General features: G+C 29.3%; 13 protein-coding genes and 2 non-coding genes across 15 annotated transcripts; 7 read left to right on the top strand and 8 right to left on the bottom strand.

Moving 5' to 3' along the window:
- Positions 1 to 370: 370 nt before the first annotated feature.
- ASCRUDRAFT_9389 (uncharacterized protein) lies at positions 371 to 5,406 on the bottom strand (the record flags this gene model as incomplete). Its single annotated transcript, XM_020195140.1, has 3 exons — positions 371 to 517; positions 1,141 to 1,267; positions 5,252 to 5,406. 3 exons carry the CDS (start codon positions 5,404 to 5,406, stop codon positions 371 to 373), a joined length of 429 nt encoding a protein of 142 aa, XP_020046051.1.
- On the bottom strand, positions 4,684 to 4,756 carry ASCRUDRAFT_t130. Its single transcript has one exon. It is a non-coding gene; the product is annotated as a tRNA-Lys (tRNA).
- A 415-nt stretch (positions 5,407 to 5,821) lies between the features above and the next one.
- On the bottom strand, positions 5,822 to 6,874 carry ASCRUDRAFT_71670 (uncharacterized protein; the record flags this gene model as incomplete). Its single annotated transcript, XM_020191976.1, has 2 exons — positions 5,822 to 6,550; positions 6,671 to 6,874. 2 exons carry the CDS (start codon positions 6,872 to 6,874, stop codon positions 5,822 to 5,824), a joined length of 933 nt encoding a protein of 310 aa, XP_020046050.1.
- A 3,238-nt stretch (positions 6,875 to 10,112) lies between these two features.
- TRP1 (phosphoribosylanthranilate isomerase TRP1) lies at positions 10,113 to 10,955 on the bottom strand (the record flags this gene model as incomplete). The annotated part of the gene is made up of 1 exon (XM_020190759.1): positions 10,113 to 10,955. One exon carries the CDS (start codon positions 10,953 to 10,955, stop codon positions 10,113 to 10,115), a length of 843 nt encoding a protein of 280 aa, XP_020046049.1.
- Positions 10,956 to 11,184: 229 nt separating this feature from the next.
- ARV1 (sterol homeostasis protein ARV1) lies at positions 11,185 to 12,003 on the top strand (the record flags this gene model as incomplete). Its single annotated transcript, XM_020191975.1, has 1 exon — positions 11,185 to 12,003. One exon carries the CDS (start codon positions 11,185 to 11,187, stop codon positions 12,001 to 12,003), a length of 819 nt encoding a protein of 272 aa, XP_020046048.1.
- A 162-nt stretch (positions 12,004 to 12,165) lies between these two features.
- On the top strand, positions 12,166 to 12,894 carry ASCRUDRAFT_9385 (uncharacterized protein; the record flags this gene model as incomplete). The annotated part of the gene is made up of 1 exon (XM_020195139.1): positions 12,166 to 12,894. One exon carries the CDS (start codon positions 12,166 to 12,168, stop codon positions 12,892 to 12,894), a length of 729 nt encoding a protein of 242 aa, XP_020046047.1.
- Positions 12,895 to 13,154: 260 nt separating this feature from the next.
- HEM25 (Hem25p) lies at positions 13,155 to 14,093 on the top strand (the record flags this gene model as incomplete). The annotated part of the gene is made up of 1 exon (XM_020195138.1): positions 13,155 to 14,093. One exon carries the CDS (start codon positions 13,155 to 13,157, stop codon positions 14,091 to 14,093), a length of 939 nt encoding a protein of 312 aa, XP_020046046.1.
- Positions 14,094 to 14,252: 159 nt separating this feature from the next.
- Positions 14,253 to 15,473, bottom strand: ASCRUDRAFT_87397 (uncharacterized protein; the record flags this gene model as incomplete). The annotated part of the gene is made up of 1 exon (XM_020194952.1): positions 14,253 to 15,473. The coding sequence occupies exon 1, from the start codon at positions 15,267 to 15,269 to the stop codon at positions 14,253 to 14,255; it is 1,017 nt and encodes a 338-aa protein (XP_020046045.1). The 5' UTR covers positions 15,270 to 15,473.
- A 350-nt stretch (positions 15,474 to 15,823) lies between these two features.
- On the top strand, positions 15,824 to 15,897 carry ASCRUDRAFT_t131. The gene has a single exon. It is a non-coding gene; the product is annotated as a tRNA-Ile (tRNA).
- Positions 15,898 to 15,988: 91 nt separating this feature from the next.
- RPC25 (DNA-directed RNA polymerase III subunit RPC25) lies at positions 15,989 to 16,925 on the top strand (the record flags this gene model as incomplete). Its single annotated transcript, XM_020193714.1, has 1 exon — positions 15,989 to 16,925. A coding segment is annotated over exon 1 (656 nt), but the record flags the coding sequence as incomplete, so codon positions are not given.
- Positions 16,926 to 17,477: 552 nt separating this feature from the next.
- On the top strand, positions 17,478 to 18,077 carry ALG14 (N-acetylglucosaminyldiphosphodolichol N-acetylglucosaminyltransferase anchoring subunit ALG14; the record flags this gene model as incomplete). The annotated part of the gene is made up of 2 exons (XM_020189944.2): positions 17,478 to 17,635; positions 17,681 to 18,077. Coding segments are annotated over 2 exons (555 nt in total), but the record flags the coding sequence as incomplete, so codon positions are not given.
- A 755-nt stretch (positions 18,078 to 18,832) lies between these two features.
- REX2 (Rex2p) lies at positions 18,833 to 19,384 on the top strand (the record flags this gene model as incomplete). Its single annotated transcript, XM_020189584.1, has 1 exon — positions 18,833 to 19,384. A coding segment is annotated over one exon (552 nt), but the record flags the coding sequence as incomplete, so codon positions are not given.
- Positions 19,385 to 19,705: 321 nt separating this feature from the next.
- Positions 19,706 to 20,455, bottom strand: ASCRUDRAFT_71662 (L domain-like protein; the record flags this gene model as incomplete). Its single annotated transcript, XM_020191974.1, has 1 exon — positions 19,706 to 20,455. The coding sequence occupies one exon, from the start codon at positions 20,453 to 20,455 to the stop codon at positions 19,706 to 19,708; it is 750 nt and encodes a 249-aa protein (XP_020046041.1).
- A 9-nt stretch (positions 20,456 to 20,464) lies between these two features.
- On the bottom strand, positions 20,465 to 21,148 carry ASCRUDRAFT_37170 (L domain-like protein; the record flags this gene model as incomplete). Its single annotated transcript, XM_020190749.1, has 1 exon — positions 20,465 to 21,148. One exon carries the CDS (start codon positions 21,146 to 21,148, stop codon positions 20,465 to 20,467), a length of 684 nt encoding a protein of 227 aa, XP_020046040.1.
- An 801-nt stretch (positions 21,149 to 21,949) lies between these two features.
- Positions 21,950 to 24,475, bottom strand: RIM13 (Rim13p; the record flags this gene model as incomplete). The annotated part of the gene is made up of 1 exon (XM_020194685.1): positions 21,950 to 24,475. One exon carries the CDS (start codon positions 24,473 to 24,475, stop codon positions 21,950 to 21,952), a length of 2,526 nt encoding a protein of 841 aa, XP_020046039.1.
- Between the last annotated feature and the right edge of the window lie 472 nt (positions 24,476 to 24,947).

The following is a 24,947-nucleotide window of genomic DNA, read 5'->3' as shown; positions in this document are numbered from 1 at the left end:
ACTTCATCACCACCTTTCTATTATGGTTTTGGAAATTCATTTTTGTCCCCTTATGCTTTTAACCCTCAGTGGTTTAATACAGCAACATCTACCACCACAAGTTATCAAATCCCAAAGTGAGTTTATTTTGTTTTTCAATTAATCTAATTTAGTGTTAGTGTCTATCTTTATTGTTTTTGTTATTCTTTTCTTAGATATGGCTGGAAAAATATATGTTTTGCTCTCTCGTGTTTTTTTTGGCATAGCTTTTTTTTTTATCGATTTTGACGGGGTTCGATTTAATCACCCTTTAGTTTTTTTTGGTTATATTGTTAGCATTGGCCTGTGCCAACAGCTGGATTGCCCATTTTATCTTTTATCTATGTATCCACTAATTATTTTGCATGAAATTTCTACGATCCTTTGCAGTTTGTTTTATTAATCTTTGAATGTATAGTTTAATAGACCAGTGATTTTTATCATTTAAAACTTTTGAGACTGGGATAGTATTAATATCTCCAAAGCAGCTTAAATAAAGCTTGTGATGGATTGAAACTAGTAAATTTTAAGCTTTCGAGAATTAGGAAGCCGAAGTCAAATACCGAAAGCCAAGCCAAGCAACAGTTTTTGCTTCAGAGCGGGATTTTGTTGAGCTTTTTAATTTCAAATTTTAGATTTTAGATTTTAGATTTTAGATTTTAGATTTTAGATTTTAGATTTTAGATTTTAGATTTTAGATTTTAGATTTTAGATTTGCTTTGTTAGTACGATGCAGTAATTATCCATTAATTCTCAGAAATAAGTTGTATTTATTGTTTCAACGCTTTGAAGAGCATCTGAGTCTTTTTCCTCATCGTTTTTCAACATTGCAGATGCTTATTTTCAGTTGAGTTTGCCCACCTCTGCTTAATATGCAGCTTTTAATAATTTTATAAAATTTTTCACAATTTTTAATGCAACAATTGGCATCAAAAGCTATAAACGTTATCGCTGTATCAATATCACTAGACAAATTTCTCTTGAATTCTGCTATGATTGGTTTTTTTTGAGCATATTTGGTGTTATAACTAATGGTGAATTATCATTAGTTAATTTAAGTAATTCTACTAAATTGGAATTTATTGAAAAATTATTATTTTCTTAATTAATAATATTTTTAACACTATTTTTATTATCTCCATTATTATTATTATAGCTCAAATAATTGCTTTCAATATTATTGTTATCTAAATTATTACTTTCAACCTCCGAAATTGCTGTTCCATACTGAGAATGTAGTTCAATATTACTAAAAATAAAGAGTGAGTTCTTTATCTGGTTATCACAATTTTTTTTTGTAAATACTGTCATCAAGTCCTGGCTTAGGATTAAAATTATTATTCGGGTCTTCACTAGCATCCTCCTCTTTGACTTAATTTTAAATTCCCCATATATAATTCATAATTGTGATCAGATATCAAAAAAACGTTTATTAAATACTTGATAATCATTTTCTGAAATTTAGAATTCTTGGAGTTAATATGCTATTGTAGGTGATGCTGTTTTTAACTTCATATTCTGTGGCAGGAGGAATAATCAGTGATCTAGCTTTAAACAAAGCAGAATGGTTATGTTATTAGTTTTAGGAGTGTTTTCTTTATTAATTGCACTGGCAAAATCTGCAGCTTTTCTGTCATAAGTAGATCTTCTATGGTTTAATTTTAATCTAAAAGTCAGAAGTTTTTCCCGGATATAAAATGTAATCTTTTTTTGGCTTCTTAAATTGAGTTTTATTTCTAAAATCGGATATTTATTTCTTTTCAATTTCGTTTCAATTTATCATCAGAAATATCATGTTTATCCACTCTATTGTTATTAATATCATTTACCATTTTGTAAACCCAGGATATAAAAATTATTTTAACTGGGAATAAAAATATCAAGTAAAGTAACAACTGTTGATTGAAGCAAAATACGTAGAAAGGTAAGAATCTGGAAGATAATATTAAATATATTAACTAAACATCAAATATAAAGTAAAACAAAATTAAACAAAAAAACAATTTGAAAAACCAATTAAGAATAAAAGAATAAAACACTCGATATATACACATCAATGCAAAACATAATATTTTAACCACAATTGTAATAGAACCACAAGATCTATCATAATTTCTTACTTGCAACCAGATAACCGTCAATTACATTGGATAAAGAAAAAACATTTTATATTATTAAAACTCCTGGTCAGTACATGGGGAATCGATCAAGTATCCTAGAACTCAGTGTCATTAGCAGCATTAAATCAATATTTCATCATTCCTAACTGAATTAAGAGTACTTGAGGCCTCATTCATTAGCAGTGCTGTTTCCATTTCTACCCAAAATCTTAACCAACTTCCGTAACGTCAAAGGGTTTTACAGAACACTGTAAAATAACAAATACTTTATAACAAGTTTAAATTAATCAGCGAAAAATGAGTCAGTGAAATTTGTAGATTGGTATTTGAATTTTTTAATAATCTTATACTAAACCTGATACCATTGCATTGTGAATATTATTTTGAAAGTGATACCGTTGATACCCAGTTTTACATGCCTAAATTAAATATTATAGCAGTAAAGCTCATTTGTAAGAAATATTATATATTTCACTCAAGTGAGGATAAAGAGAATAATTATTGAAGCTGAGATTAACGAACTTGAGAATAATGAAATGTCAAAATACTGAATAAATAGTATGTTTTATTGATATCAAGCAATACCAATCATTATTGAATATGAAATTGATAACATATAAAATCACATTTGAAAACAAAGAAAACTCAAAATCAATTGAGGTGATTTAACGATTAAAACAATAAGGTAATTGAAACAGAAAAAATGACGATTTAAACTACTTTAAATAACAAGCGAGGTTAACTTTTGGAGAAACATTTTGTGATTTCGGCCACTGTTTGAAAATTATCACTTTATTGGTATTCAAGTAGTTCAATGCATGTATATGCAGCTAAGCGTTAGAAATAATGAACCACAACACTGGTCTCTTTTTTTAATTAGGAAGTTTATAAACAATAATAACAAGTACTAATTAAGCAACCATTCAATTACTACATTTGACAAAACAATAAAGTAAATATCTAGATAGAAAATGTAGAAGAAAGGCAAGACCTTAAGAATATACATTATTTATATTAACAATGCCAGCTAAAAAGTATAAAGCCTGTGAAGTCGGAATTCAGTTTATCAACTATTCCGAGCACAAGCCAACACTAAGGTTATATCGCGTTTTGACATTCCTGGATAAGCACGGATCCATTGACAATCTAAACCGTTCGTGGGACGGAGCAAGAGGCCTGTCGCTTCCGGAAACCACGACGACAGCAGGGATCTGCAGCTCGATCCAGACGCACGAGCCTGGGTGCATTCCGGTGCTGCAGAAGAGTGGGCTGTTTGGAGAAACAGTTGAGGAAGGCAAGCATTTTGAAGAATATATAAAGGCAAAGGAAAAGTCCCTTTCGCTGCTCAAGAAACATTGTTCAATCAATACAATAAGTCAATCTATATCATGAACCAATCTATATCATGAACCAATCTATATCATGAACCAATCTATATCATGAATCAATCGATACAATGAATTTGAAATAGCTTATAAATTCCTATGGTATAACTGCATTTTAATGTAATGTGTTGCTGATGTTTGCTATTTGGGATATAATTACTTTAAAATCGGTATTCTGGGTTTTCTTTGAAAACATCATCCCTTTAAAAGCAGAATGCTTAAACTTCTGGTTAGTAAGTAATATAAACTGTCTTTCAAAAGTGATTTCTTGATGTTGTTTTAATGTTACATTGATTAAAGGTCAGGATGAATTATGGCCTTCAAATACAAGTTGCAGATATCAAAACCATCTAAATAGCAGCTATTTGCTCTCAAATAGTTAGGATGTTAGAATAAGATAATGGTGAATCATTTGATATTATTTTAAAGACTTCATTTAATTGCGTTGCTTTGGTTTTAAATTAAGTTTGTAAGATTTGATGTGTTTGGATTGTTTTCCAACCCAGATTATTTTGGTTTTAAAATGGTATTGTTAAATATTATCTATTAATGAAATACTAGTCTTTAATTCGATTAGTTGTTTCTTTACTTATCATTCTATCAATTATTTCCGTCTTTGACATTCAAAATTTAGTTTTAATTGTTTTGTTGACACATAAGTGTTTGAGACTACTAATATTGTGTTTTCCCGAGTATTATTCATTAGAAGATCCAAAACCATACAATGGGTATTAGTGTGATCATATTTTTGCTTCTTTTACTGGTATGTTCCGCAACTTGAAAAGAACTGATAAATATGTTTTAAATATATTTTGATGGTTCTTAGTATGGTAAACGGGCCGGATTAGAAGTCGAAAGTGGTCATGTATAAGCTATGCTCATTGGGTGAGTAATTACAGAGGTCTCAATATAAGTAGATGTTGGTATTTTTTACTTAATGTAATTTAATAAATAAGTTTTTAAGTAACTTCAGAATATATAGCAAATCAAATCGAAAATAAGTTGATTATTTCTATATTTTTGAATATACTGCTTTGTTCAATATAAATTATTGTACATGAGAAATTGTTTTACAAATTCTATTCTAATGTAGACGGATGTATTGCAAGGTCCCAGTATTATAGTTAATAATAATAATAAATAAAAAATAATAATTTTTTAGCCCAACGCGGGGCTCGAACCCGCAACCTTTTGATTAAGAGTCAAATGCTCTACCGATTGAGCTAGCCAGGCATATCGCAGCATAGGAACAGACCTAAAATTTTAGATTCACAAATTAATCTTTAATTGACTTTTGTATTATATGGATATTTTCTCTTTGGTTTGCATATTTATACATGATATAATATCAATTTTTATTTATATTCATTCGTCCTTGATGTGAGTTTTCTTCCTTCTAGGGTTTTCTCACATCCATGGTAAAATTACAGGGAAAGTTTTTGTAGTTTTATACCGACTAATAAACAACACCGTGCAAGAACCCCAATAGGTGTGTTCTTAGCAGTTATTTTTTAAAAAAAAAAAGGTTTGCATATTTAATAATATATGCAGTGAGTCGTTTATGTTATTTCAAGAGAAGGATTCTAGTAACTTTATTTGATTAAAATTCAACCCATATACACATAAAGTTTTCTATATTCATATGTATCGAAACAATTTCTATTTTTTATTTTTTATAATCCAAAACAATTTGTTTTAAATTTTCGATACAACATTTTTTTTGCCAACGCATTTGACTTTAGAGGGAATTTTTCATCTAAATTATGATCAAATGATCTAATTATTATTTCGTTTTCCTTTTCTGTATTGTAAACGTTATTTGTGAAATCATAAATTCGAACAACTTGAATAATTAAATCTAGATTCTCTGGAATCGATCTCATTTTTTTAGCCTTAATAAATCATATTTATTGTTAATTAATATTCCTGAAATTTTTTGAATTTTTGAAAAGTCATCGCCGTGTAGATTATACAAAGATTTCCATGATTTATAATTGAAGATAAGTTTTTGATTGGCAATTTCTTTCAAGTCATCTGCAATAATTATGGATGTTCTTTTTTTATTTTTGGATATATTTCGGATTCATTGTTAATTGTATTCGATTTGATAACTTGTTTTTGGATATATTTAAGACCTTCTAATAACGCAACCATTCTACACCTCTTAATATTTAATCCGTTTTTAGCATAATAAGAGGTTTTCGGAGGTGCCATCTGAGACAATTTATCTATATTGTTTTCATTATTATCATTAACAATGTATATAACAACACTTCCAACTCTTTTTGTTTTATCTAGTTAACTAGAGAGTTTTTTTGTATAAATTCCTAGATAAATTTTGATATTGTTTCTTTTTTTCTCTTTATCAATCAATTTCCTTTTAGCGTTAGATCTACATATTGAAGATTTACCAATTTTATCGATTTTATCAATTTTATTAATTTTATCAATTTTATTTATCTTTTTTATATTATTATTATTATTATTATTATTATTATTATTATTATCACTTTCTTTTGTTTTACATTGTATCGTTGGTATTTTTATATTGTTAACATTAATCTGATTTTCATTAGAAATTGAATTTTTCAAATGGTGTTCTCGAATCAATTTTTGTTCACTTTTAATCAAAGTTGAGTGATTTAAATCTTCAAATGTTGACAAGTTTCGGGTTGGTTTGGGAATTGTTTGGTTTTTTTGTTTGATACCAATATTCCCAGTGCCAACTATGGTTGTATTGTTGTTCTTAGTTGATTTGATGGCAGGTAAACTGGTATTGGAACTATGACCTTTATTATTATCATCTTCGTTGGCATTTGTATCCCTTTTGCTACCAACAGTTTTAGTTAGAAATTTTAAATCTGAATCAAAATTAAAATCCGAATCTAAATCAACTTCACTGCGTAGAGCATCGAAAATATTAAATATAGCATCTCTGCTATCACTATGAGCATCAGCAATGGTTGGATTGCGTTTTTTGTAACGACACAAACAAGAATTGTTTTCAAGATTGAAATTGTCCTCATGCTGGTGTGATTGCAATCATCCTCTCTTTCGCCTATGCAAAAAAGGACCATTGTGGTGTTGAATAGTAGAGGCGCCATTGAAGACCCCGGGGAAGCACTGTCGTCAAACTGGAGCCTGTACCTCTGGCCAATGCTGTTGAGGCTGCTGAAGAGAGTGGTGCTGCTCAAGCATCTGGTTGACGTCTCTCACATAACCCACCAACAAGCTGTTGTACTCCTGGATCAACTGGCTGCAGCCCAGACGCAGAGGAATGTTGCTGTTGAGCTGCTCGAGCTGCTCTGCGTAGAAGGACTCGTTGAGGACTCTTCTGCTTGTGCCGGCCATGGTGCTCACCCCGGCTGTGGACCGAACTTGTGCTGCAACTGCTGTGCGGGCGCCGGGCGCCGACAGAGGCCGCCGAGAAAAGCCAGCACACCAGCTCTTGTCTCTTTCGTGTTGCCTGTGCTGCTTCTGCTTCTTCTGCTTCTTCTGCTTCTTCTGTTTCTTCTGCTGCTTTTGCCTCTGCCTCCACCGTTCCCTTTGACGGCTTCCTTTGTTTCCCCTGCCTGCTATATTTCCCACTCTGCTGTTGCTTGTTCCCCTTGCCATCCAAAATGCCCATTCAATCTCTCGAGCCTTATATGTTTGAGAAAGGGGTTGCCATAACCAAACCCATTGACACTTTAAGCTACTCAAGACTAGGAATTGATGTCGAGCACTACATTTCGAGATTGTTCACTCACAAGAAGGAACCCATTCTAGATGGTATTGGTGGTTTTCCCTCTACCTTGAAAACTTACATTGAGAGTGATATCAACATTTTTAAATCTTTTGGTATTAAACCAATTTTTGTATTTAAAGGCCAAAAGATTAATTCTGAGTTCCAAAAACTACTCAAAAATGTAACTACAATCAACCCCCAAAGCGCCATCAACAATTCAAATTTTGACTCAATAAATCAAACAAATGAACTATATTTAACTCAAAGACAAAGAGAGAAAACCTGGGATTCCTATTACAACAGGCATATTCACAACATCACAAATCCTAATAACATTAACATTACAAATAATCCAAATTTCAATAATTCCATTCTCAATTTTAGAGATCCCAACGTTCCTGCCATTAGCTCAAATTTATTATACCAAGAGTTGATTAATTTTATTAATTACCACAATTTAGAATATATGATCGCTCCTTATACATCATGGGCTCAACTTTCCTATTTGCTCAATCAAGACTATATTGATTGTATTTATGGCCCGACTGAATTATTATTAACCAACGTTGAAAAATTCATCATTGGAATGGAATTCCAATCAAAAGAATTCAAGTATATTGATAAAAAAATCTTGTTAAAAACTTTGAACATCCCAAATGATGATTTCTTACAAGCTTCTATAGCTGTTGGCTGTGATATTCAACCTTATTGTTTATCTTCTTTCAAATCCTTGAAAAATACCAATAATAACGATGATGATAGCTCAAATATCGATAATAATAATAATAATAATAATAATAATAATAACAACAACAACAACAACAACAACAATGGAGATATTAATACAAATATAAATTTCAATAACCCAAATATTGACAATGATGATAACAAAAACGCTAGTAGTACCAGCATTAACAGTATCAATAACAACAACAATAATAATACTAATATACTTTCAAATAAAAAGAACACAATTCAAAACATTAATGGCAATAACGGTTACGAAATCTCAAAAAATTTTAAGATTGCCCATGAAATTATTTTAAGAGGTGGTTCTATTTATGCAACTGTATTATTAACTGAAAATGAAAATGAAATTAAAATGTTTAGAGAAGGTTTATCAACTTTAAAATTTTTACCGATTTTAAAAAAAAATGGTAGAGTAGAATTAATCTCCGAACCCGAAGGTGGTATTTATAATTATCAATTAAATAATGGCTATTTAATCAATTCACCCAACCAAAGTAATATCAATCTTATTAATAACAATAAAAAAATCAATTCTACGTCTTCCAATGTCTTCAATAATAATTCCTCGCCTTATATTAACAATAATATATCTCCTCACATTCAAAACCATAATTTAGTTCAAACAGAAAAAGAATTACCAATAAACTACAGATTCCCAAATGATATTCATGAATTTATCTCTCAAAGACTTCCACATGAATATTATTTCTATCAATCTATTGGTTTAATTGATTTGAAATTATTGGAATGCATAATTTATGGCTGTTATTTAGAATTATATCCATTGGATTTGGGAAACAACACCTATTACAAATCTTTGTTAGATTTAAAATTTAACATAGATTTAAAAACTAAAGTATTAAGGTTATTAACTCTTCCTATACAAAGATATTATCAAGTGAAAAAAATTTATTATTTGAAATGGTATGATCCTTTGAATAAAATCTTATTACCTCATCGCTTTAATACAGTTTACGATGATATTCATCAAATCTTGATAAGAGATTCCTATTTTACTATTGACTATAATAATAATTTGGATTATAAATTTAAAAGATTTTCATTGTTTAATTTATTGCTCAATTTGTCGGATGCGTTTCTACAAAAATGCTATGATGAAACACCTCTAAAAAATGAAACACCAACATTAAGTTCATATAATGAATTGATTTCAACAAATTTAATTAGATCTCTTTTTATTTATGGATTTATAGAATTAAATTCAAATGGAAATGAAACTAGGAATAAAAACAAAAATAAAAGCGGAATCTTCAAACTAACAAAATGGGGTAGAATTTTACCCAAACTAACTCAAATAACTCAGGATAATAAAAAATTATCAAATTTAATCATCTTTTTGATTTTTTTGAAAATCGATAGAGACTTCTTTAATACTGATAATAGCTCAATTGGATTTCATGTAAACTTTCAGCCACTTATTCCTGGAGATGCGAATTTAATTAAAAGTAGTTTTGGGCCATTTAGTAATATTGAACATTTAAAAAAAGTGATTAACGTAATTACAAGGTTGTCATTATTTTTTCAAATAACTCAAAAACCTGTTAATTATAACAATAATTTATCAAAATCATTATTATCATATCGATCAATGATTGAATTTGTTAAAAATCAATTCAATGAATTATTTGAAGCTAGCTTGATTTGTTCATTAAGTAATAACGAATTTGATAAATTAAAATTTAGTAACAATATGATGTGGAGAAGTTTAGTAAGTCAATTACCTTTTAATTTTATTTTTCCTAATACAGTTATGGCGATTGTGACTCAAACATTTTTAGAAAATTTAATTAATAATACCATTACAAGAAATCTAAATGGGAAATCCGAGGGTTTTGAGAAATCAACATTGGATATTATCTATAATAAATTTGGTAGTCATTGTCCATTTGTGCTTGAAGATTTTGGAAAGAACATTAAAGATTGTCTTTCATTTGTTCGGTTAGCAAAATATGTTGAAGCTGAAGGGTTATTATCTACAGAACTGATTCAAATTTTTCATGGAGCAGAGACTCTATTACTCTCAGTGAAATAGATTTTTGATGTTTTTTTGTTTTTTTTTCTAATTATTTAATTATTTAATTATCTAATTATCTAATTATTTAAAGGAATATTAGAAGCAATTTTAATAAAAGTTTTAATTTTTTCTAAATCTTTAATACCATTAGATTCTACACCAGAACTAACATCTAGTCCTATTAAACCATTTAATGAATGAAGGTTTGAGATATTGTCTATATTCAAACCACCAGCTAAGATAAAACTGAGAGAAGAAAGAAGAGGATTCTGTGAGTTATCAATAAAAAAACTATTAATCAAATTCCAATCTAACAATTGACCCTCGCCACCTTTATCAGAATCTAGTAATATGAGCAAATGATTATTGGCAAGAGAAATTTCATCTTTAAGAGTGTTAAGATCAAGAAATTGAGACATTAGATATCTTGAAATGATTGGTTTGTTGATGAGATTTGAGTTTGTATATGAGAGTTTGTCCTCAGAGCCATGTAATTGAATGATATCAAAATTTATAAGCTGATGATTAATTAAATGGTTGATTTGATCAATTGATTGGTTTTGGAAAACGGCTACTAAGAACGGACCATGATGAATCAATTGATTCTTTTTATACATATAAAGATTTTTGAAGGAAGGAGTTAAATTTTGAGAGGGGGTACTATTTAAAGAGTTGAAAAATTGATCGATTTTGAATTTTTTAATATTTTTAAGTTGATGCCTTCTTTCTCTTTCGAGTTTAACAAGCTGATAAATTTGATTTGATATTTGAAGATCAATAGATCTCTTTCTATTTGGAACCATGATGACGCCTAGAAGATCAGCACCATTATCCAAGGCTGTTTGAGCGGCTAGAGTGGACTGTAAACCACATATTTTGATTAAGGGTCTGTTGTAAATGTGTAGATCTTGACTGTCCATAAGAATGATAATGGCAATATATTAATGAGGTTGAATGAGTATATTAGTTGGTGGAAAAAAAAGAAAGAGTAGTGGGAGTGGAGTGATTTACACGTGTTTGCTGAGAAATTAGGGCACAAAAGAAGAAACAGATATCAGAAGGATAATCTCAGGTGGGAACAGATTGGTGGACAGGTAATTGAAGATGAGATGCATTGAGTGTGGAACGAGAAGCAGTAACCTTTACACGATGTATGAAGCAGCAAGTGGGAAACAGAGTACGAGCAAAGGAGATCTTTCTACTATTAAGTTGAACGTTTGTTCGAAGTGCAACAATACTGTTGATAAGTACATTGAGTATGATAATTTTATCTTATTTATTGACATATTGCTATTGAATGCCGGTGCGTTTAGACATTTGATATTCAATGTGTTGGAGGATGAGGAAGTGTATTACAGGCATGTCTCTGAGCACCAATGTGCTGACACTGGTGGTGGAGCTGGAGCTGGAGCTGGAACCGGGGAAGACCATAGGACGAAGAGCAAGCTCTGGAGAGCAGTGAGACGACACAGAAAGTTTCTTCGGCTCTACACAGTGTGTGTTCTCTTCGAGGTGTACTTGAGTTGGGCCTACGAAGAACGGAACTTGCCCTTAGATGTGCTCGAAGCGGTGCGGGGCCGACACAGTGTGGGCAGTGCGGTTGGTGCGGGATACGTGCGCGTGTACTTACTGTATTTGGCACGCTGCGTGGCCGGCTCGGCCGTGATGCAGGTCCTGGTCGCAGCTGTGGTCGTGGCGTTCTACGGTCACAGCGGACACGCACCCCCCGCGGGCTGGCAAAGCGTCGGCATGGTGGTGGTAGTGACACAGGCAGTCAAGTTGCTTCCTGTTGTAATGTTGATTTGGCCGTACGAGTCGCAGGTGCCGGTTCAGATAGTGCGCTGTCTCGGCAATTGCTACACCGTCGAGGGGCTTCGTATCGTGCTTGGATGTCCAAGGACCGTGGCGGCGGCGGCGGTGGTGCTTGCGTTGAGCACGAAGATGCTTCTCCGGTTCTTGTGCGGCTAGCCTGCGGAAATGCGACCGGCAGCAAGATCCGAAAGTGGCCGGTTCTTAAATACGGCAGCATTGGCCTGCTTTTGTTATTCTTTGATGCTTACTTTCCTTGCTTCAACCACTATAATCACTGCATTTATCTCAATTGCTGCAATTGCTTCAATTACTCGAAAAATGAACTCTAGAGACTCTTCAAAGCTAAATCACTCCAACAAACCAAACAAAATTTCGAAAAAACCTTCCACGAATTGTCAGAAAAAGAAACCTGTTTTCGCTTCTTCTGATGATTTTCAGGTCAACTATGGTTCAATTTCCAATAAAAATATTGCTTCCAGTGACTCAATCCATTCCAAATTATCTTCTTTACTTGTTCAAAACAATAATATAATTGCCTATGATTATATTAAACATCAGCTATACAAAATATACGCTCAATTGAATCAAAATATAAATGAAAATAAATCAAGCCATGAAATTGCTTTACTATTAAATAAATTCTTTGTATTAAATAACATCTTTCTTGATTATGAAATTTTGAATCGTAAAAATATTCATAATGAAAATACAAATTTCATTGAAACAACAAATATCATCAATTATCCTCAATTTCCATCTATAGACTCAATTATTAATATTGATAACAAAAGTATTCAAAATCATACTCAGAATCATGTACAACTCAATAATCATAACCATAATCATAATTATAATCATACAAAAAAATCAAACTCTTTAAAAAAATGCTCAAAACAACATCGTAAACTCAAATATAAAAGATCTTACATCTACAATAAACCTTCTATCCACCCCAAAATCACAGGCTATGACTCTACATACAACTACAATAACTTACTTATGTCAACTCCAAGATCCTTTTACGAAGAAAATCGAAATAAAATTTAACTATTTATTTATACCTTAATCACCATTTATTTTGACTTGCTTATACCACCTATATACCTTCTCTATACTTTGCTGTCTCTGTTTCTCTCTTCTCTCATTTGTCACCACCATCGTGGTATTCAGTTCCTTTCTATCCATCCCCCTGGTATTTTTTTGTTTCCATTTTTTTTACCACTTGGAAAATTTTATTGTTCTCCATTCTTATCAATACAGTATTACATTCCTGCAACTTATAATAAATTACTTAATAATTACAATATATGTCAAACAATAAACCAAACTCGAAAACCCATTTAATTGCTGGTTTTACAGGCGGCTTGTTATCTGCTATAACACTTCAACCTCTTGATTTATTGAAAACGAGAATTCAACAGCAATCAGATTCCACGATATTAAAAAATAGTAATCTTATTCATAATATTTATAATATCAAAAATGTTAAAAATTTATCAAATATCTTCGAATTATGGAAAGGCACTTTACCCTCAGCTTTAAGAACTTCAATTGGAAGTGCTTTATATTTAACTTGTTTAAATTATTTCAGATCTTCTTTAGCTAAAAAAAACTTTAATCAAATTCAAAATCAAAATCAAAACTTTTCTTCATCAAATTTACCAAAACTATCAATGAAAGAAAATCTATTAACTGGAGCTTTAACAAGAGCATTTGTAGGTTTTTTAACAATGCCTTTCACTGTTATTAAAACAAGATATGAATCAACTCTTTATAACTATAATTCTTTAAATCACGCAATCAAATCAATTTATAATGAAAACAATTTACCAACAAAAGTCAATGGAATCAAAAATTTTTTTCTAGGTTTTAATGCAACTACAGTTAGAGATGCTCCATATGCTGGTATATATGTCTTAATTTATGAAAAATTTAAACTAATTTTAAATAATTATAAAAATAATAATTCCTTATCAATAAATTCTTCATTAATAAACTCTTCATCTGCTATAATCGCTGCTAGTTTAGCTACAACTATCACTGCTCCTTTTGATACAATTAAAACAAGGATGCAATTAAATCCGAAAACTTACAATTCTTTTTTGAAAACATTTAAATTAATCTTAACCAATGAAAAGTTTAAAATTTTATTTCAAGGTTTGAGTTTAAGGTTGACTCGAAAAGCATTAAGTGCAGGAATTGCATGGTGTATCTACGAAGAAATCGTTACTAAATTGACAATATAGAATTATAATGAAATCATATACATGTAATATATTGAATAAAAGAATAACTTGTATTATAGATACTACATTATATTATACTATATTATAAACAAAAAATTAAATGATTAACGATAAAACATAAAACATAAAACATAAAACATAAAACATAAAACATTAAATTTATATAAAAGAACTGGTTAAGCTATTTTGTTGTAAATTTCCTTTGAAAGTTTGAATATTGTTATAATTATGGTTATTATGATTATGATTATGGCTATGGTTATGATTATAATGATTATGATGAGAGTCATCATAACTATTGTAATCATAATCTTCTTCTCCAGAAGAATATGATAATGAGGGGGTTCTATGAAGTTTAAAATTTTTATATTGATTTTCAATTGATTGGCTACTCAAGCTATTAGAAGATACCCTTGATAATGATAATTCTGATAAATCAATTTCTTCATCAAGATCGTTATAATCTGAATATTTTTTAGTGTATTTATAACTGGAGGATAAATCATTAGAAATACTAGAATCATTATCATCATCATCTTCACTGTCATAATCAGAATCGGTTTCAGGCTCAGATAAATCATAATGGTGATTATCATCGTCCATACTCTTATTATTATTATTATTATTATTATTATTATTATTATTATTATTATTATTATTATTATTATTATTATTATTGTTATTATTATTATTATTAGACTCAATTATCAAAGAGTTTTTAGAGTTAACTTTTGAAACATAATAAAAATCGTTAGAATCATAGATATATTCATAATAATTAGAATCGTCATCGTCATCGTCATCGTTATTATTATCATCTTCATCCCCATCTTCATTATTGTTTTCTTTATCTTTATTAGTAATATTATTTAGATCATAATTGCTAGAGAAATTATTGTTCTTAATTAAATCTGGGTCCTGAATTTCGTCTATATTTTCAATATAATGAATATCATTTCCCATTTCATTTTCTATTTCATTGTTATTTATATTCTGATTTTCATATTTATAGTTAACAGTAGAGGGTGATTTATCTATTATATGATTAACTAAATTATCCAATAAGGTGGCATGAGCAACTAGCACTCTCAAATCTATATCGTTTTTACTAGCTTCAAAAGCTAGTTTAGATTTAGCCTTCATGGCCAATAATTGGTAACTTTGAATTGGGTCCATTATTATCAATTAATTAGTTATTAGAGTCAGATAAGCAGAAAATAGTAGAAAAAAGTGGAGATAAAATAGCACAAAATTTATGGCACAAATATAATGGATGATAATAAAACCAAATAATTGAAAACAAGACAAATCTTTTAAAAAAAAACGAAATGAGGAAGGGAAAGAGACTTTATATCATTTGCTAGTTGCAAGATAATGTTTTGCTATTTGTAAGCTCAAATTAGTAATTGAGAAAGAAAGAAACGAGATTTCGATTACTTTCCTTTTTGATAAAAAAAAGATTTGGAGTCATCCGTGCGTTTTGCACAAAGCAACCACATTTCGGCACAGATGACGATAAAAAGAGAGAGAAATTCAAGATTAGACTGGCAAGATATCGCAAAACCAAAAAGAATATCTCCAGTAAACGAAAAAACAACGGCTCGGACTCTCAGGCTTGTCTTGAGACAATAAAAAAATAGAGTATTTTCCGGCCAAGACAAAAATCACGCAAAGATGTTTTGACCCAGAACCGGAGATAAAATCAGATCTGCAGACCTACAGCATCTTAAGGTCTCTTGGCCCAGTTGGTTAAGGCACCGTGCTAATAACGCGGGGATCAGCAGTTCGATCCTGCTAGAGACCATTTTTTGGACTATTTTTAACACTTTATTTTTTTGTCTGTATAGCGCTTTATTGTTTTTTTTCATGTTTGTTCTTCTCAATTTCACAATACCAAATATTCTAAATGTTTATTCTCTCTGTTATATCTGACTTGGTCAAAATACGTCCAGATGAGTTTGGAATACCTAGAAAGAAAGCCATTGTCAGAAATCTCAATAAAAAATACTCAAACAAAATTATACCCAATCTTGGTTTAGCCATATCGGTCTGGGATTTGATTACTGTTGATGTTGGTCTATTGAAACCTGGGGATGGTTCTATTTACATAAATGTCAAGTTTAGAATTGTTTTATTCAAGCCTTTTATTGGAGAGGTTTTGGAAGGTTGGATTGAAGAATCCATTGAAGATGGTTTAAAAATCAAAACTTTATTTTTCAATGAAATTTTTATACCAAAGGATTTAATTTTTGAAAACAGCAGATTTGATCCAATTGAAAAATGTTGGATTTGGAGGCCTGATTTGGATGATGATACATTGTTGTATTTAGACTTGAATGAAAGAATCCGATTCAGAATTCATCAAGAGATTTTCAATAATATCAAACCAACTGGGCCAAATGATGATGAAGACGATGAAGATGAAGAAGAAGTTCTTCCCAATCCAAACAATTCAAACAACCAAAATGTTGATATCAATCAGAATTCACAGGCTGAGAATCAAAAACCCAAAAAAGAACCCAAGCCTCCTGCCTATGCATTGATTGCCAGTTGCCAGACTGACGGAATGGGTGTTATTAGTTGGTGGAACTGATCTAATAAATCAATTTATCACAACTATCAAAAATATTACAATTGGTTGACTTATGATTTAAATCAATTCTTGTGTAGCATTGTAGGTTGTGGATTTTTATACCCTGGGAATTCAGCGTCTATTATGGCTTTTCAGCATCTCAATTATGCAACATGAACGAGAATGGTTTTGATAACTGTTCAAAACTTTAAATAAATTTCCATCTACACGTGATAGTAAATTACATTTTTTGTTTAAAAATTATCAGTTCTTAATAAACGATTCGTTCAATATCATCACAATTGATTTATAAACAGATATCAATAATGGATCTGCTCAATTTTTTTAATTTTTTTTTGGTTATATCTTTAGTTTTCATTTTGAGATTGTGTTTCATTCTTCCATGCGTCAATTTAACTTTAAATTCCAAAAATGATCTCCATAATTCGAATTCGAATTCTAATTTGAATTCACACTCAAATACCAACACCAACACCAATACTAATTATAATTATAATTATAATATTAATTATAATAGCGATTATAGCAGCAATAAAAAATACAAAAACAACACTAACAATAATAATAACAATAATAACAATAATAACAATAATAATATTATTGAAAACAAAAAAAAAAGCGAAATTGAAACTAAAATTAACAATTTTGTAAACTTTCAGGATTTGCCCGATTTTTTGAATAAGCCAATTTTATTTTTAATACTTAGACCCTTTGAGTTTTTAATGCAAAATTTAAATTTATTATTAACTAGTTTAAATTCAAAATTACGAGTTAATCATGAAAATAATCATATAATGATCTTATTAGGTTCGGGAGGCCATACAGGAGAAATGATCAGAATTTTATCAAATTTGGAAATTAAAAATAAATTCAAATATATCACCTGGGTAATTTCTTCTGGAGATAAATCTTCTTTAATTAAAGCTCAATACTTTGAAAAAAAATACTTGTTAAATAATACCTTGAGTGATGATGATGGCGATGATGAAAAAAGATTAAATGAAAACAAAACAATAACAAAATACTTGATATTACCCAGAGCAAGAAACATTTCACAAAACTATTTCAAATCAATATTCACCACAATATACTGTTTTTTAGTGACTAGTATAAGAATTTTTTTTTTGTTTGAATTTAAAAAATACCCTAATATCTTGATTTGCAACGGTCCAGGTACATCGGTTCCATTATGCTACATTTTTTTCCTAATCAAATTGCTAACATTGGGTTTGCTTAACAATAAAATCATTTACATTGAAAGCCTAGCAAGAGTGAACAACTTGTCACTCACAGGATACCTACTCTATCCCATTGTCGATAGATTTATCGTTCAGTGGGACAAGTTGCACAAGAAGTTTCGTAGAAGCGAATATTTTGGAATATTGGTCTAAAAGATGCCGAAAAGATGCTGCAAAGATTGCCTAGATAACTGCCTTGCAAGTACCAGCTCCAAAAACATTAGCTTCACAAACATTAGCTTCACCAGCACCAGTTTCATCTAATAAACGTTTCTCTTAGCTTTTGCCATAGTTAAGCCCGGCTCTTCTTCATTGTTTCGGCTTCTGCTCCACCGCTTAGGTGCGGTCCTCGAGGCTCCGCAAAGAAAACACAGAAGATTTTGCTGTTTCTGCTGCCTGGAGCCTCAGCACAGAGAAAACAAGGCAGGATAGGACAGCACCAGAAGAAGCAAATGAATCGACTTGTTTCCAGATCTTCTCTTTCATCCCTACCAGCTGCTTTCACCTTGCCTGCTCTCTTTCTGAAGTCTCTTCAGGCCCATTGCTTCAGCACCAGAACCGTCTTTAGGCTCAACAAACCTTTGTTCACAACAAAACCAATGTTTCCCATCAAATCTGATTTGGATCAAAGCAATAATGCCTTCGACAAAGGACTCGAGAAGAATCACAATGACACCCCTATTTCGGAAAATTTCAAATTGATTTTAAATGCTGAAATTCCCGAAAATGAAAACTACACAATTGTTGGAAACTTCATCAAGTACAGAAAGAACCAAGGTGTTAGCCCAAATGATTTTGACTACGACAATTCCGCTACTGCTCCTGCAAATCTTTCTGGTTCTAAAAACACTATAAATTTCAATGAATTTAATATTGATATGAATCCCCAATTTATAATTAAAAATCTAAGCTCTCATCTTTTCAAACCAATTGTTTGGATTGATTGTGAAATGACTGGTTTGGATATTCAAGTCGACCATATTATTGAGATTTGTTGCCTTATAACAGATGAAAACCTAAACATTATAGATTTGAATGGCTATGAAAACGTCATCAACTTTCCTTTAGATACTCTTATTAAAATGAATGATTGGTGTAAAGAACATCACACAAAATCTGGTCTAGTTAAAAAAATTTTAAACTCTAATAAGAACACTACTCAAGTTCAATCAGAACTCTTAAGTTATATTCAAAAATTCGTTCTTAAAAAAAATAAAGCCTTATTAGCTGGCAATTCGGTTCATATGGATAGATTGTTCATGCTAAAAGAATTTGATAATGTAATTGACTACTTACATTACAGAATTATCGATGTATCCTCAATAATGGAAGTAGGAAAAAGACACAATCCAATGTTGTTAAAGCTTGAACCAAGAAAGAATAAACAACATACCGCAAAAGCAGATATATTGGAAAGTATCCAGCAATTGAAATGGTATACTCAATTTTACTTTAAAAGTTTTAATGAATCAAAAGAAACAATTAAACTTCTTATACAAAAACAAATAAAAGATAGAAATTCTGATTCTCATGATAATAATAATAATAATAATAATGATAATACTCAACCTGAATCTACAGTTCAATTTGACCCATCAAAGTCGATCGATGAAAATTTTAATGATTATATTTTGAAAATACAAGCCGAAAAAAACTAAGTTAGTTTATGATAACAAACTTGATTTTGATATATGTTAATTTTCTAATTTCTCTATATTTTTTCATATATTATTATTATTATTATTATTATTTGCATTTTGACTATCACTGTTGTTTTTTTATCAGTAAATATGATCTTTTATATATCTAAAAGAATTCTTTGATTTAATCCCAGCCAAATAAATGTCCGATATCATAATTCTAATTGTTTTCAAATTCTCATTTTTAATAATATTTTTGCCAAAATAAAACTCATCAATAGAATTAATTTTATTGCCCTGAAGATATAATTCTAAATCTTTGTTTACTATTAAAGGTAAATTTTCAATTTTTTTAATCTCATTATAACTCAAATTCAATTTTTTTAAACTTTTTAAATTAATTATTCCGTTACTGATATTTTTGATTTTATTATTAGATAAATTTAAATTCTCTAAAAATATTAAATCATTTAAATCTGGTAAAACTTCAATACTGTTATAGTATGCATCTATTTTAATTAATTTTTTAATTTTTTTTAAATTAATCCTTCTAATTGTATTAAATTGTAAATTAATCTCCTCTAGATGTTTTAATGGTAGTGCTTCAAGAAAACTAATATCATTGAAATTATTTTTGGCCAAATTAATTTTTTTCAAATTTGTAAAACATTTATCTAAATTCATGTTCAAAAATTTGAGATCATGCAAAAAATTCCCACTCAGTTCTAGACGAGTTAAATTAGGTAAAAATGTATATCTATTATCTGAATTTTTTTCAAACTTCAAGCTTTTTAGCCTGTTACCATTTAAACATAAAATCTCTAAACTCACTAAATTATCAAAAAATTTTGAATTAATGTAATTAATTTTATTTTTAGATAGATTTAGCATTTTTAAATTTCAAAGCATCATACCTTGTATCTCTATATTTCTAATAAAATTATTTGATAAGTCAAGCTCTTCAAGGTTGGCTAAATATTCAATATTTTCAAAAAAACTAATATTATTATCACTTAAATACAATTTTTTCAAACAAGTTAAATTTTCTAAATTTTCAAGTTTTTGAATTTTGTTTGATGATAATGATAAGATTTCAAGTTTATTTAAAGACTGTAAGTTTTTTATCTTAAATATTTGATTTGAATTTAAGTTTAAAATTAAAAGAGTGTACAAATCATTCATATTTTCAATTATTTGAATATTGTTTTCAAATAAATATAAAAACTTCAAGTTATTTAAATTATTCAAGTTTTCAAGTTTATTTATATTATTATTAGCTAAGTTTAACAAATTTAAATTGATGAATCTGGAAAACACAGGATCAATTGTCTGAATTTGATTAAAATTGAAAATAAAAGAGTTAATTGAGAAAAATAGATTTGAATCAATATCTAATTTGAAAGTAGAAGTTGAATTAATTTTATTGCAAGATAGGTTAATTTTTCTTAAATTTTTAAATTTGTTATCATTCAAAAAAACAGAAAGACCTTTTAAATTTGAAATTCCATTTGAAATTAAAGAAAGACTCCTTAAATTAAATGATAAGTTGTCGGTTTCGCTCGATTGACTAATATACTGATCCATTTGATGTAATAAAAGTTGATTCATATTGTTAAAATAATTAAAAAACTGAATAGAATAATGATTGATAAAGTTATTTTGTAAATTAGTATGATAACTGTCATAAGTTCCATGATAGGTAGTGTTTCTTCCATCAATATTATAGTTTTTTAATTTAATAAAAGAATGAAAATTAACAGTTTCATTCATAATTTTTGATGCAAATATGTAAAAATCACATAAGTTTATTTTCAAGCACCTTGGGTATTTCTTCGAACAAAGGTCTCCTCTAAAATAATTTTTGAATTCATTTGAGCTTATAAGAACTGTTTTGAATAGTTTTCGAGTTGAGATTGAAGACAAAATCCAAAAGACAGATCTCGAAATCAATAAAAGAATATTCATTGGGAGGTAATCAAAAATACCATTGATTATATGACAAGGAAGCTGCCTGAGGTCTATTGAAAACTCCATATTAAGATCCGTCGATTAGAAATGTATAAATTCAAAGCAAGAAAATGAGAAGAAGGATCCAAAGAAGTATCTATGCTGTTCTGTCGAAATTTTTGTGACTTTAACACATTTTTTTGTGCCTCTGATAAGATAAGATAAAGCCAGAGGGTTGTTTTCAAAAGGGGATTTTGTGTGCTGATATATGTAGAAATCAAGTTTTGTACTATACACGGATTGTTTTTAAAGGGAGACAGTGTTATTCTCATTATGCATTAATGAATATTATATTGTATTTATTATATTTCATTCTGTTTTTGTCTAGAAGAAGAGGTAATTCAGAATGATAGCTTCTTAGAACATAGTAGTCCAACGTCACTCTAAGATTATCTGATTGCTGCTGCCCATTTTGATGATCCCTTCTCCTTCACCCAATTCAAATCGCTCAAGCAAAATTATATATTTTCCTCTTTTTAAGACCAACTCGTTTAAAAAGATTCCATAGAGGCTGTCATCAAATTCTTTATTTTTGGTTAGCTGGATGCAATCATCATTATTGGAGAATATATTAGCTCGTATCTTAGGCCTATATATCGAATTAAGAATTAGCAGTAAAACAATATGAATGTTTACTTTGGAATCTCTTAATATCTCAAAATTAAATTCAATTTTAATTGATTTATTCCAACTAAATTTAATTTCCCTTAAAAACAATCCCAATTCATTGTTCAATTCTTTAATTTTAAAATCATTTTCACAGTTTATGATTAGTTTGTAATTAATGTTTTTATTATTACTCAATCCTTTATCATATGTTGATAACAAAAATAAATATTTTTTATTTTTTTCAGCAACAAAATTCTCAATTAGAAAATTTCCATTACTTTTATACTTTTCATTAAAAACCAATTTTTTGTAATTGAACTTTTCGATTTTTTTATTATTCCCCTCTGACCAAAAAATTTGCAAATTGATTAAAATGTTTTTATTTTCAATAAATAATCCAATATCAACTTTACTTTCATTCTTTTCACTCATTACTTTAAATTCATATTGTGGATTATTAATATATGTCGCATTTAAAGAATTTCCTCCACAGTTATCCGAATTCCAATTTCCCTCAATTTCTTTAAAAAACTTGTATTTATAACTGGCTTTTTCAATTTTTAGTTCTTCTTGTTTTAAAACAGATGAATAAAAAACCATACTAAAACTGATTGATGATTTTATTCTCTTTTTTTGTGTTTCTAGATCCCAATGGTTTTCCTCGTTATTATTAGTATCACACTCACATAAAGAAGAAACAATTGACGTACACACTTCAAAGGCTTTCAAATTTATTTTAACTAGGTGAAAGTTATTATAACTCTCAAAATTGCCCTCATTTAAGAGATTTCTCTGATAATCAGACAAAATTCTTTCTCCGTTAGATTTAATTATCCTATTATTAATTATAATATTAAAATTAAAATTAAAATTTTTGTAATGTCTTTCAATGAATATCCATAAAATAATTGGTTTGTTGGAATTATTTTCAATTTTAAACTGAGGTTTTAAATAATTAAAATCATTATTTTTATTATTATTATTGTTGTTATAATTAACCAAAGAAATAAAATTTACAATTTTTTTTGTCGGAAATATTTTTGGATTCCAATTAATATATAGGGTGTCAAAATTTCTAAGCAAATAATCAAAATTTATCCATTGTTTATTAATCAACTTTGAGCTATTATTATTGCAATTGGTAGCAGTAGCAGCGGTAGTAGTGTTCAACCAAGGATTTTTAATCAAAAATTTTCTGTCCAGATTTAAATTTAAAATTGAATAATCGTGATTAGAAATTAAATACTCAGACTGATTAGAAATAATTTTGCCAGTACCAACAGATAAAACACAATTGTTCTTTTTAAAATTTTCATAAATCAAATTCCATAACTTATCCATATTTTTTATATTAATTGATTGATATTGTTTTAGATTAATAAATTGGGGAAACCAACCTATCAATCTGTAAATATCAATTCCAGCATTTGAACCAACAAAATCATAAGAGTTATTATTGAATAGCTTTAAATAACCTTTTTCAATTAATGCTGGCCAAATAATATCATGATTATGAGAAGAATTTATGAATATATTACATTTTTCAGCATCAGTTGAAAATGGTAAGACATCATCAGTTAGAATCAATCTTTGATAACCATTAAAATATAAAAAAACAGAATATTTAAAAGATGGGTGATGAGGTTGAACTTGATTTAATAAAAGATTTATATTTTCGGTTTTATTCAAAATTGACAAAAAAGAAGAAACTAAAGAGCAATTAGAGTTCAACCTATTTTGATATAGATGAAGCAAATCACGATGATAATTATTTTTATCTTTTGTTGACCAAACTTGATTTTTAATTAGAATCTTGGAATGGCTCCAAGATAACAAGTGATTTGATTGAAATTTAGATAATTTTAAATGTGAATTTTCCAAATCAAATTGTGAATCATAAGGGTTAACTATTATTGAATTTTTATTAAAATCATCGAAAACAGGAGGATAAATACTGGGAGGAAGATTATCTTGTTTAATGATCGAGCTTAACCAAGCAATTTTATCATTTAAGCAAATCAATTTTTTGCAATTCTGATCTTTAGTTAAATTTGAATGGTATTCAATAGCAGCATTACACAGTTCTTTTACTATCTCCACCAATTTTTTATCATGTCTATAGTTATTGGAACTGTTCTCCAGTTGCTTTATAAGGAAAAGAACTTGGCTGAAAGAATTAATTGAACTCAATGAAAGCAACCTGGCCTTTAAAAGATTGCCTAAAGAATACTTTATTTTTGAATGCTCTGCATTTCTTTGGGCTTCGTCGATATATCGATACAATTCTTTTTCCATTTAAACAAATATTCAATATATTTGAAACTGGTGAGGTTCAAACCGAATGCCAGTAGTAGCTCACATAAGTGCTAATTTTGTTCTGAACAAAACACCCATGGAGATGGTAGCTGCATAAATAATAGAACCATGTGAACGGTAGCCAATAGAAGTATTACAGTATAAACACGGAGCATGCCGATGTACAGTCGTCTACATATATCACGTGAATATTACAACCAACAATTCCAACCAGCGTTTTGGAACTGTTGAGTTTTGCCAAGCTCATGCATTAACGTGCCTGTTGCTGAAAATTGCTTGGCGGTTTGCGAGTGTTCTTTTCTCTTTTTAGACGCTACTTCCTACATTTGTTGTCCTTGTATTGGTAATTGTTCAGATATAATACCCTCAACTCTGCAGATTTGAACAGTAATTTCTTTATGATTAGTGAGAATCTACAATATCAAAAAATATCAAATATTGTACTAACACA

Source organism: Ascoidea rubescens (genome assembly GCF_001661345.1).
Source record: "Ascoidea rubescens DSM 1968 unplaced genomic scaffold ASCRUscaffold_11, whole genome shotgun sequence".
NCBI lineage: Eukaryota > Fungi > Ascomycota > Saccharomycetes > Ascoideales > Ascoideaceae > Ascoidea > Ascoidea rubescens.
This window is presented reverse-complemented; position numbering and strand designations above follow the sequence as displayed.